General features: G+C 40.6%; 1 protein-coding gene across 1 annotated transcript in view; it reads left to right on the top strand.

Annotated features, from left to right (window-relative positions):
• CCDC88C (coiled-coil domain containing 88C) overlaps positions 1 to 12,477 on the top strand; it is a 101,171-nt gene that overhangs the window by 75,482 nt on the left and 13,212 nt on the right. Inside the window, exons 17-22 of the mRNA XM_075713051.1 lie at positions 1,780 to 1,907; positions 3,366 to 3,507; positions 4,111 to 4,299; positions 4,675 to 4,836; positions 5,954 to 6,231; positions 11,005 to 11,148. Coding sequence (XP_075569166.1) covers positions 1,780 to 1,907; positions 3,366 to 3,507; positions 4,111 to 4,299; positions 4,675 to 4,836; positions 5,954 to 6,231; positions 11,005 to 11,148 — 1,043 coding nt within the window. The remainder of the gene's footprint in view (positions 1 to 1,779; positions 1,908 to 3,365; positions 3,508 to 4,110; positions 4,300 to 4,674; positions 4,837 to 5,953; positions 6,232 to 11,004; positions 11,149 to 12,477) is intronic.

Below are 12,477 nucleotides of genomic sequence, written 5' to 3'. Positions count from 1 at the left end.
AGCAGCCCGCCCCACTGCAGAATGCAGTAATCGTGCTTTTCCTAGTAGTCATCTTTTAAAAATACACAATTAGCATTAGGACATTGGCAAACTGATGATATGTGTGCCAGAACCCGATACTCCCATAAGTGGCCTATAAGCAGATTCAGGTTATTGCAGCTTGCTCTTGTTGTCTGCCCCAGCTGCTGTCGTCCTGCTGGAAACAGGATTTCCTGTGAAAAAGCATTCAAAGGAAAATGGTCAGTGCTTTGGTAGCTCAGTGAAATAAATAAATATAGCAAGACTAACACAGTAAACAATTACTTGAAGATTTAGTTTTATTTTAGTTTTTGAAGCATTAGTGTAATTTTGGGAAGGAAAAGTAGTTTATCAGAAACATTTGAAATGGTCCCAAGTTGTGTTTCTATCCAACTTTTCTTAAAAATAAAGACATGAATAGCATTTCTGAGAAGGCTGCTTTTTAACATTTCCATTCTCAGACTTTGCAAATTTCCAGTCGTGCAGACCTGTACAGAAGTGATACAGAAGCGTATCTTCTTCTCCTTAGTTACTTTCTATAGATTCTACAGAAAGGTGTTCATGGATGTTGAAGGGACCTGTTCACAGACCATGGACTGGCACTGACCTTAAACTTGCCTTTTTTTCCCTTTGCTATGTGAATGAATATGTGGCTAAATTTGTGATATTGGAGGACTATTGAATACCTACAGTTTATGTTTAACAAAGTATTTTTTTAAAATTTTATTCTTGCTTCTGTTTGATATCCAGGATATTTTTTTTTTATTACTTGAAGTGCTTCAGTAACTCTGTTCTTTCCTCATGCCTTGTTTAAGAAAACTGTTGAGCAGAAACAAGAGCAATGTAGCTCTCTATGGTACATTTGCATTTCAGAGGATTTTGAATGGTAGGAATCTTTGAACTTGCCTATGCACCAAAAATGATTTGTCCTTTTTTTAAACATGATATTACGTCTCCTCAGGCCATTTCCACACAGACCACTTTACGGGCATAACAGCAAAGCATTGTCCCAATATACCTTCTAGTACAACTCCATCAAATCTCCTCATCATATGACTTCCTTGTCTGGTTCTGCTTAAGTTTCTTCCAAAGAAACCTAAATGAAACCAGAACAGGCCAGTAGATACCAGAATGAGTGACCAAGCTCTGTAGTCTCCAGAGCTGTCCTGTCTCTTACATGACCATAGATGTAAGTATGCTTTTTCAATTTTGGCAGTAACTTGTCAGAAACTCAGAATAGTGAAAATGCACTATTACCAAGTCCCTTGGTAATAACATCTTAATCATATTATCTCAGGAAACTTTCATACTGAAGTCCTGTCACTCCTCTGTGTGTGTGCCAGTCTTGGCTGGGCTTTTCAGCAGGGCTTTTTGTCCTAGCTGAGAGGTGGGAGCTCCCTCTGCTGGTGTCCCTGACCTGCACACACCCCATCTGTGGCACAAGGGCAGGAGGTCTCCAGGCCTCCACACATTCCCTCTTTTGGCAGGTGGGCAGGATGCCAGCGTTGGCAGAAGTAATTCAGTGCAGTGAGCGAGACAGAGGCCAAAAGAAGCATTCTTCAGATTATTCCAAGTAAACTATAAATAAAAGCAATCAGTTTAATTCTGCACTCAGCTGTCACTGATGAAGAATTTTAGCTGTCCTTCCTGGAGCTAAGATTTTATCCAATGATGTTTTCAGTACTTTTAAAGAAAATCTATAGTGCTGAATAATTATCACCACCCTTTGCACAGTAACTAATCATAGTAGTGCTGTTACAGGATTTGGTCCTGGAGAAGCTGAAGAGTCAACAGTTGTCTAGTGAGCTGGACAAACTGAGCCAGGAACTGGAGAAGATAGGATTGAACAAAGAGCTGCTGCTACAGGATGACAATGGCAATGATGACACGTAAGGAAACTGAGCTCTCTTAGTCATTCTTTTGACTCTGCAGGCTTTTCCTCAGCCTAACTCAAGTCCTTTGCCTCTCTTTTTGGTTCTCATCTGTCTCACTCCAATTATGCTTACCAATTTTGGACATAAAGCATATTTTTCTGTAGCAAGCTTGGCAGTATACTGCAAGTTTTGCAAAACTTTTTCTTGGATGGAAGGAAGAAATGCCATTTTCTCTCTCCACGTTAGCCAGTGTTACTGTAGTCCCTCTCTATTCCCCAGCAGAGTAGCTGGGAAGCTACTTCAGTGTGTATTCTTCCTCATACTCTCTACAGGTAAGAATAGTGCCTATTAAACGGGGACTGTTATTAGTCCATGTAATTAGTGATCCAACCACCTGTTAATAGATGTTGCCCAAGAAATTCCTGATTGCAAGGAATTCCTTTGCAAGTCCTATAGTAATGGTTGTGGTTTAACCACAGTCAGCAACTAAGCACCACACAGCCACTCACTCACCCTCCACCCCTCCCTGATGGGATGGGGGAGAGAATTGGGGGGGGGAAAAAGTAAAACCCATAGGTTGAGATAAAGACAGTTTAATAGGACAGCGGAGGAAGAGATGATGATGATAATAATGATAAAAGAATATACAAACCAAGTGATGCACAATGCAATTCTCACCACCCGCTGACCAATGCCCAGCCAGTCCCTGAGCAGCAATCGCTGCCCCCTGACCAACTGCCCCCAGTTTATATCCTGAGCATGACATCACATGGTATGGAATAGCCCTTTGGGCAGTTTGGGTCAGCTGGCCTGGCTGTGCCCCCTCCCAGTTTTTTGTGCACCTGGCAGAGCATGGGAAGCTGGAAAGTCCTTGACTAGTGCAAGCAGTACTTAGCAACAACTAAACCCTCAGTGTGTTATCAACATTATTCTCATCCTAAATCCAAACCACAGCACTCTGACAGCTACTAGGAAGAAAATTAACTTTATCCCAGCTGAAACCAGGACAGTAACGAAGAAAGAAACCCCAACAACCCATGTGTATATAAGCCTCTTGGTAAGACCTAATTAGAGAAACATAACCATCTCATAGGAGTCTTTAGAATCTACTGTGGATTTTTCTCCTTGTCAAGAATGTACAAAAGAGCCATGAGAAGAAATTTCCGTAGTGTAATTAGGGGAAAAAGAGAAAAACGTATTTACTTTTAAGTTATGTAGCTCTTGGATATTTCTGTAGAGCCATGCTGGCGTTACCTCTATTAAAATTGATTGGATTTTCCAAAAGCAGGTTCCCTGGTTATAAGGTATCAGTAGCAATCTGCAGCAGTAGAGGAAATAATTTTCCTGAAGATGCAAATGCATATAATGTAACATGTGGTGAGGTTTGGAATGGGTGAGGATGAAAGTCTCCTACGTAGATGGTGACTCATATCCCAGTGGCAGACATTGGAAAGCTATTCTTGTGTCTTTCAGAAAATACAAAATTCTGGAGAGCAAAACTGAATCGGCACTAAAAACAACACTAGCTGTGAAAGAGGAAAAGATCGCAGTGCTGGAAGCTCAAGTGAAAGACTCTCTGAACTTGAACCAGCAGTTACAGAATGATCTAAATATGGTAAGAGGCTAACTGCATTTTAATTGTTCATGATGTGGTTTTGCACGCTTACATGCTTTTTTTTTTTTTTTTTTTTAAACTCAGCAAGAACAAGTTATCTCTACTTCCTCCTATCCCCACACATACGCACACTTCCCAAAAACCTTTTATGACTGGACTGCTTTCTCTTGCCCCTTTCTGTATAATGGCACCAATTTCAGCAAAATTGTTGGGCTGGTGGCACAGCAGGAGGGGTTTTTTACATAACCACTATTTGCAGATCTCTGTTTCCCTCTGGTTTTTTTCATTGCCACAGTGGTGTTGTATCTTGTTTAATGAGAGCATAGGCTGAGGAAGACTGCAGTTGAAACTTCTCACCTAAGAACAGCGTGTTTGTTAGGCGACAGTGAGCTTGAGTCAAAGGGTACCTGACTGGAGGCCAGGAGACATGGATTAGTCCACCTGTCTGTGTCTCAGCTTCCCCATCTGTGAAGTCAGGGTAATGGTTCTTGAATCCCTTTAAGTCCCTACAAATGCAAGAGAGGAACTGCATATCCCATCATTATTAATATAAAATACCACTGTTGAATCAGTGTTGAAGCTTGTTGCTTGTTGGTTTTGCAGGTAAAGAAGGACTTTGATGCACTTAAGCAGGCTCAACAGGATGGGCAGTATGCTCCAAAGTCACTGAGGTGTTCTGCAGAGAAACTCATTCCCAACCACCAAACAAATGAGAAATTGGAAACGGGACACCAAGAAGCTACCATGGAGCTGCTGAAACTGAAGGACAGGGCAATTGAACTGGAAAGGAATGTAAGCCGCCTCCTATTTTCCTGTTACCTCTCAGACTCCCCTTGTGATCATGAGTGGGTTGCTGGGAACTGGATTTTTGAGCTTACAGGAATCTGATGGGTTTTCTGGAGCACATAAGTCTACCAAATTCCTTGGGTATCTCTTAGGACTGCATGGGACTTTAATGCTATATATGTCTTGTATAACATCATTGCAGGGATTAATCCCATGTATAACATCTGTCCCACCTTCATTTAATGCTGGAAAGAGTTTGCTTTTGCATATTTGTTGCAGAACAATCATCACTAATTGGTTCTAATCTTTGATAGGACTCCAAATGATCAGACAGCTGTTTCATTTTTTCCTGTCACCCCTTCAATGCCATCTCTCTTTCAGAATGCAGCCCTACATACTGAGAAGCAGCTGCTTAAAGAACAGCTGAAGCATTTGGAAACACAGAATGTCTCCTTCAACAATCAGATCCTGACACTACAGAAGCAAAACGTATTCCTTCAGGAGCACAACACTGCCCTGCAGACGCAGACGGCCAAACTCCAGGTCAGGACAGCCTTGCACCTCTGTGCCAGAAGACTGGATTTGATTATAGTAGTGTGGAGAAGATGACAGCTAATAAGAAAATGTTTGTATTGGTAGGCTGATGTAGTGATGTAAAGATTAGGCCCGTAAGGTGGGGCTTATTTAGAGGTCTGAATTTCTCCAAGCTAGGAGGGCAATAAATTGGCTCGGTAGCTAATGTCTGGTAGCTATCGTCTTCATTAAGAAGGTAGTTATTTAGAGAGGAAATTTGTAAAATCAGTACAGCAAAATTCAGAAGCTGCACTCCTGGAATAAAACTTTTTTTCCTGTTAATGCTATGCCTGTGAAAGAGCTTGGCAGAAATGGGAAGAAGATGCAAGTCAGCTCCCAAGAGGCATTGTAGCAATGGGTTCCAATCACAACTTTCACACTTTCAGACAAAATATCAAAGTGGAAAACAGATACTCTTAAACATTACTTTAATTTTGAAAAAATAAACTTAGCTTGAGAGAGAGAACAATGTTAAAGGACAACATTGGATTAGCTCTAATTTTTTTGATGGAAATTTCCCTTTTCAAGCATTTCCTCTCACATGTTCACAGATTTTTTTTTTTTTCCCCCCTTCTGTTCTCTTTCCTTATTTCTCATCTGCAATTCAAGTATATAAGCAACATATAAAACCAATGCACCACCTATCTACTGGAATCAGACTTGTTAGGAGTGCTGCCCCTGTACACAGTGGCGCAGATAATCTTGTTGAGTTTGGGTGAACTTGAGTTTTTGTTACTTTTACACAAACATGGGGTAACTTTGGCTTTGTACATGATTGTCAGAGATACAGTTGAGCTGTGAGTATTCCAACTCATCTTCAGGCTCAAGAGCTTCTGCTAGTAAAACAGTGTTGTTTCAGTTTGGAGGTTATCCCGATACTTTTCAGACCGCTGATAGTATGGCCTTATATGGTGCATACTACCAGCAATACCAAAATGATGCCAAATTGTCCATAAACATCTTAAGTCTATAAAGTAATGGATGTATTCTTGATTAACTCTATACAGATATAAGCTGCTACTACATGTTTGTTGTATGTACCAGCAGGTGCAAATAAGTAATGCTTACTTTTTATTTGAGAAACTAGGTAGAAAATTCAACTGTCAGCTCCCAGAGTGCCTCACTGATGGCTCAGAATGCTTTACTCCAAAATCAGCAGACAGCCAAGGAGAATGAGAATGAAAATCTACTAAAACAGAAGGAGCAGCTGAAAGCTGAGTATGAGTCATTGCTTCGAGACCATGAACACCTTGCTTCACTGCATGAACGGCAGTCCACAGAGTATGAAATGCTAATAAACCAGCACAGCTGCCTGAAAACATTACACAAAAACCTGGATCTGGAGCACAAAGGTCTGGGTGAGAGGTACGCTCACTGCTCAGGGGTGTAGTGTAGCCAGAATGTGCCCATGTTACAATCTTAGCCTTAAATGTTGGTCTCCAGTTACAAATGGAAACTACTGAGTGAGTTAGTTGTTCCCCTGAAGAAGTGTCTTCTCATTCTTGCTGTCATTAGGAGATTAGATTAAAATATTTGTGAAGTTGTAGATTTCAGACCTCTAAAGGTGGCAGACCATAGATGACTGCGGTGATATTTAGCAAATAGGGGCTTGGGTCTTGGGGATGCTTGTCAGAAGTAGCATAAATATCTTTACTACATTTAAGGATCTGGATTATAATAACATTTAGCCTTAAAAAGATTCTCCCAGTTCTGCTGTGTGGGGTATCTTTTCTAGTCATACAGTGAGGTTTGCAAGTCACCTAGGTAACTACCTATGTGTGAGTAGTATGTATCTTGAGAAATTTAAATCATTGAAGAATGTGTGTGGCATCAACCTCATGACAAAGGAGGCTCTCTGAAGGAAGCCGTACTGAGCTAGCTATGAGATACTGTTGTATTATTTATTTTCTTCTAGTTCTCACAGTCTAAGACTTTTGCTTCAGGCCTTTCAATTGAATTGTGAAATCAGTTATCTGTTTATTGCTTAGTCTCTAGTCACTGTCATTTTCTGACAATTGTGCATGGATTGAACTATATATATAATGTACTACTGCATAAATGCCACTCTATGGTACCCCTCAAAACTTTTCTTATACAATTTGGTGATTTTCCTCAAAATATCTGTATTTAGGTTCAGTTTCTGTGCAAGGCCATGAGTTTGGTTTAGAGCAACTCAATGGTGATCTTTGAGGGTGGACTACAAACTGGTGCTAAACTTCTCTTTCCCAAAGACTTAAGGAGCTGGCAATACAATGTGCGGTAGATTTTGATAAAATACAGAAATAAACCTATTGTGATTAAAATATCCACCAAGGCTTGTGACAGGACAGCTGCTTGGCTGTCAACTAAATGAGCTGTAAGTGATTACACAGCCACTGTTTCTGCTTACCAAGTCTCTCTCAGACTGATTAATGGTTCTCATTGATTCAGGCTTTGCTTGAGATTATCACACTGCTGTGTGTTGAGGCAGTTTGCTGGGTTTGTTCTTTTCTTGATAAGTAGCAATTATTAAACAGTTCTAGCCTAAGGAAAAAGTGGGTTTCTAAAAATAGGTTATCTCTGGCAATAAGTGCTCAGATCACCATTGTAAACACTAACAGTTTGGACTATTACCTAAACGGGGCTGCCAGTGAGAGATGTTGCAGGGGAGCAGATGGTGGCCTTTTCTATACTCAAAGCGTGTTGATTTTGGCAGTTTTAAGAGTTCAGTGTCCCCCTCAGCAGATCAGTCTCAGAAGATACTTATCAAGGTGATTTGTCTAAGGACAGCCTGTGTCTCCATTTGGCTGTCAGAAAAAGAGAAACAAGCCACTTTTTGTGTGTGTTTTGTTTTCTCTCCATCATGTGCTATATGCAGTTCAGCTGGCTGAGGGAGCAGAGGGGAGAAAGTTAGAAAAACAGCTGTAAGAAAAGTGTTTTCTTCTGCCACTCTGAGGCATTTAACTGCTAAGATAAAATATCTCACTTTCAACTTCAGCTAGAATGCACCGCCTGCTAAACTTTCCCAGATCAGCTCAGTGCAGCCAAGAAGTTTGCTTGTGCATTGTCTAAGAGACAGGTTTTGCTTGTCCCAACTCCAAGGTAATTGATTTTTCTCAGTTGGTGACAGCACTGTAATCATAGTTCTGTTGCTTAAGGCAGGATTAGACTCTTGCACAAACCCTTGACTACAACTCATCTAGAAAAATCCACAGCAACTTCAGTTAACTTGTGGGCTCCTAACACCATGTACAGCCAAGGTCCCTGAGGTTTGCGCAGTTCACTCTGATGCATTCTAACCACAGAATATTTTCTGCACCTGAGCAAACTTCATTAAACCTCCCTCAGCTCTAACTGCACAGTATTAGCACTGCAGTGGGGATTTAATAATTGGTTGTGTAACTGCAATGAAATGGCCTGTCATTACCCAGCAAACCACAGACATGTGGGTTTGACTTAGCAAGAAAGGCAGAGTTAGTATGTTAGGATCGTTTACCATTAATAGCAGTTTTTTGATTTTGTGGTGTTTAGCTGACCATCTCAGTGAACACAGAAAGGCTGGACTTTTTTGCTGCATTTTTTAAATTGCTTTACATGTTGCACATTACTAAGTAATAACTTACTAGCTACCATGGATTAGCAGATCCTTGAGCATTTCTTTGTGGCTTACTCTGAAGAAGTCTAATACTGCAGAGACACTGGAAAAACTCATCTTACTGGAAAAACAGAATCCCTGCTGTGGAGGGTTACATATTGCAGGGACTTGTATTATTATGTTACCAGTGCTGGCTGGTAATTATTTTTCTGGGTTCCTTTTGCCACATGCTTTTTATCATAGCTGAGCACTTTTAAAGTTCTATCAGTTACAAATACCTACCCACGGTATTTCTCCTAACAAAGCAGCAGAAAGAGTGAAAGCCAAAAGCAGTAAAGAGGAATACGATTGTTAATCGCAGGAATGGATTGCATCAGAGCCAAAATGGATTTTATTTGCATGTATAAGAATATCTCTTCAAAAGCCCTCTTAGTGCCTGATGCTTAAAGAAGTGGAGTGAACATAGTGTTGAATAGACTACAGGATGGGTAACCTTGCCCCCAGTGGTAGAGCTTGTCAGGTTGCACAAATCCTGCTCAAATGGTAGAGTCCATGCTGAATCTGGACTACAAGAAAATTTTGCCTAGGGATTTCATTAGGACTCCAGAGATGCAGAATCACTTGCATTTTTGCAAACAGTCTCTTCTTTCTTACCTTTCACCTAATATCTAGGGGAGCAGCTACGGTCTACCTCAGGGGTTCTCTTGCTCAAAAGCAGCATGTGGAGCTGGGCCGAGCTGGTAAAACTGGACCAGTGTACTGCTTCCCTCTAAGTAGCCCTCTTTAAAAAATAGAGGGCTTGGATAAAAATGAACAGAGTAGCACTATCCTACAGAAATGGCAAAAGAATTCACAAGACAGTTTCTGCAGAGGCAGCCATAGTAATCTCTGCCAAGGGACTGACCATGGAGTTTGTCTTCTCAGACTCTGGATTGGCATGCAGTCAGTCTTAAATCCTTCTTGGAGCTGGGTGTGAAACCTTCCTCTGCTTTCAGGTTCTTCCATTTGTTGTACGGACATTGAATTTGAAATGTCCTGGAGCTGAATGGAAGAAGAAAAATAAATAAAGTTAACTAAACTCCACTGCTGTTACTGGGAATGAATAGCAAAAAGCAGCTTTTGTCTGGGAGACAGGTACTTTCTGTGTGGCCCTTCAATGGACTGGAATTTGGGACAGGCTTGCCTTTGACCCTGGGATGAAGGGAATGGTAGCCTGAAAGAAAAACAAGTTGGCAGGAGTCAGTGTATTTGGTGCTGTCTGCTACTTTTGTTTTTATTTTGAAGTTTTCGTGACTGCAGAGTAACTGCTCTGCATTCATCTCTGCTGGGATGAGAGTCGCAGATAGATGATGCTTGTTCTCTCTAGTTTTTTCAAGCAGCGCTGCATCTTCCACCTAGTTGCTGTTTTAAAATTGCTTAGAAGGATGTTTCTCTGTGACTGGCATAGGTGTATCTGCTCAGGGATATTGCAGGGCAATATTGTTTTATCACAGTCACAGGAAAATGTGTTGATGACTTTTGACATTCACTGCACCAGTGTCCCCAGTGGCTTCTGCTGGTGTGTGTGTATGGACACAGACCCTGACAGAGGCCACCAGAGGAAGAAAAATCTTCTGAGAACAGCTTGCTGTTTTGCAAAGTGGTCTCAAGCCACCTTGTTCTTTGCAGCGTTTTCCGAATGCAGGCAGTGTAGCAGCTCAGGGAGGCTGAGCCTGCCTAATGGATGTCTGTGCCAAGCATCTGGGGAGTTGTTCCACACCTCTGTTATTTTAGCATTCCAGAGATCGAAATTAAAGACACTGGTTGATGGCATCTGCCCTCTGTCTCTGCTGTCTCCCTGCCCCGAGTGATTTGTGCACAAATTGTATAAACCAGGTAACAGTGGAAGCCTGGACATGAACACCGGTATTGCTCTTGGGTTTCTCACTAGTGAACAAGTAGAGCCACTCAGGCAGGTGGGTCAGCCCCCGCTTAACGGTGTTTTGCTGTCAACTCACTGATACTAGCCTCATCATCTGTCTGGAATATGCAGGAGATTATTACCTATGCAGGATGCTATTACCTATGCATATAACCTTATATGCATTAGGTTGTTACCTAATAAACTGTTCCTCATTCCACTGCTTGCTTGTTGCTTTTTGGCTGCTGCTTTCTGCTTTTTAGTCAGGTTTTTGAAACCTGTCACTGACAGTTATTTGTGAATGGGATTCCATTTTAATGGTGCAGTTTCCACTCACCCTGGAGACTCGCATGCATTTTACCAAATGATCGGTATCTGGAATTGAAATAAGGTTCTGGCAATTGCATTCTAGTTTGCTTAAAAAATGCCTTTGTTTTTTTTCTAAAAGCGTCCGTGATGACTTACAGACTAAGCTGAATTTCCATGCGTAGTGTGGTGTTCTTCAGCCTTGGTAGATGTTTAACCACACAAATGTGTATGAATCTAGACAGGCAGGAAAAAAAATCCTTCCCGGTCATTGTGGTATTACCTATTAAAAATCTTAAGCTAGAGGAAGAAAAATGTTTACATGAAAGCTGAGAGTATGCTGCTCCTCTTTTTGCAGATACAACAGTTTAATGAAACACAAGGCAGAACTGGAAGAGTTGGAAGTAGTTTTGAAAACTGAGAGGGAGGTTCTGCAACAAGAGAGGAGATCAAATGCAATAACCACTGGGGAAAATCAGAAGCTGAGGGAGGAACTGGACAGGTATGGTTCCCTTGCTAAATTCTTGTGTATATGTCATTAAGAAGTCAGTTATGCAAAACACACAATTGTTTTGCTGTGTGGTATTAACTTCAGCTCCAAAATTAATGTGTCTGTTAATTTTTCTCAATTTCTGTCTTGTTAATTTGATCATTTTGTCTAACTCATTTAATATTATTGGCTTCGTAGACACTGTCAACAAATACTGTTATTCGGTGCTTCAAACACTGTCTGCTCCTGGGATGTTTGCTCATTCAAAATAAGCTTCCACGTGTGGTTCAGTTCTCAAATGTTTCTGTAATGAGTTGTTGCCAAGCACTTGTCTTTAACTGGAGCTACAAATACCCAAAACCCTCAATAATATCTAGAGTTGTGTGAAATGGTTCCTACCCATTTTTTTCCCTTAAGGAGAACTGCATTGTGTTTTTTATGCAATATGATTTAGTTCTAAGAGTTACCATTGCTCTTTATTTTCTGCTGCCATTTGTTAATACTTGAAAGAGATTTTATTCTTGTTATTAAAAGTGGGCTTAGTGATCCATAGGATCACTGGGTAGCTGTTAACTCATGTCAAAACCCGTTTCGTGAGCTAGCATCTGAACTTCACATAGAGCAGCAGTAAAACGTACCCTCCCTCCTGGGGCTCTCTCCATTAGTAACAAGGTCAGTGCCACTGTTCATACTACAAAGGCATTTTGAGAAATAGTTTGGTACAAATAAGGGGCCAAGGTCATATCAAGTGAAAGCGATGTCAGATTGAATCATATGTAAAAATCACATGTTAAGTTCAGTCACGAAAGTTTCATATGCTGTCCCAGTTGTACTTCAGAACACTGCAGAGCTCTGCAAAAGAGGTTTCCTCAAGTTTGCTGTTTTCAACTCATTTGTTTAGGGACAAAGGAAGATGTTGCAAAATGTTGATTGCAATGCTGGCAGAGAGCAAGGCCTAGCTGATCTGTTAGCAGATACAGAACTTAATCTTTTTTATTTATCTATTTATTTTAATTTTATGGCTTTGTGATTTGTAGACATTTTTAGGTTTACGAAAAGTTATAAAAGAATGCCACAGTATCATCTTAGAATATTACAGTATCTCACAGTTCAGGACACTTTAATGCTCATATTTCATGCATCAGGAAAAAAATTCTGTGAATGTTCTTTATTTGTGCCAAATAGCTGCCTTTATATCCAAATGCTCGTAAATACATTGTGCCTCAGAAATTTGTGGTGTGTTTCTTACACATTGAGGAAATAGCAGTTTTATGTTTCATCTATTTTTCCTTTCAGTTCTTTCACATATTTGAAATATTTTATAATGCTATTACTACTCAG

The sequence above is a fragment of the Pelecanus crispus genome, chromosome 6 (assembly GCF_030463565.1).
Source record: "Pelecanus crispus isolate bPelCri1 chromosome 6, bPelCri1.pri, whole genome shotgun sequence".
NCBI classification, from domain to species: Eukaryota; Metazoa; Chordata; class Aves; order Pelecaniformes; family Pelecanidae; genus Pelecanus; species Pelecanus crispus.
Note: the sequence above shows the minus strand (reverse complement) of the source record. Positions and strands in the feature narration are given on the sequence as shown.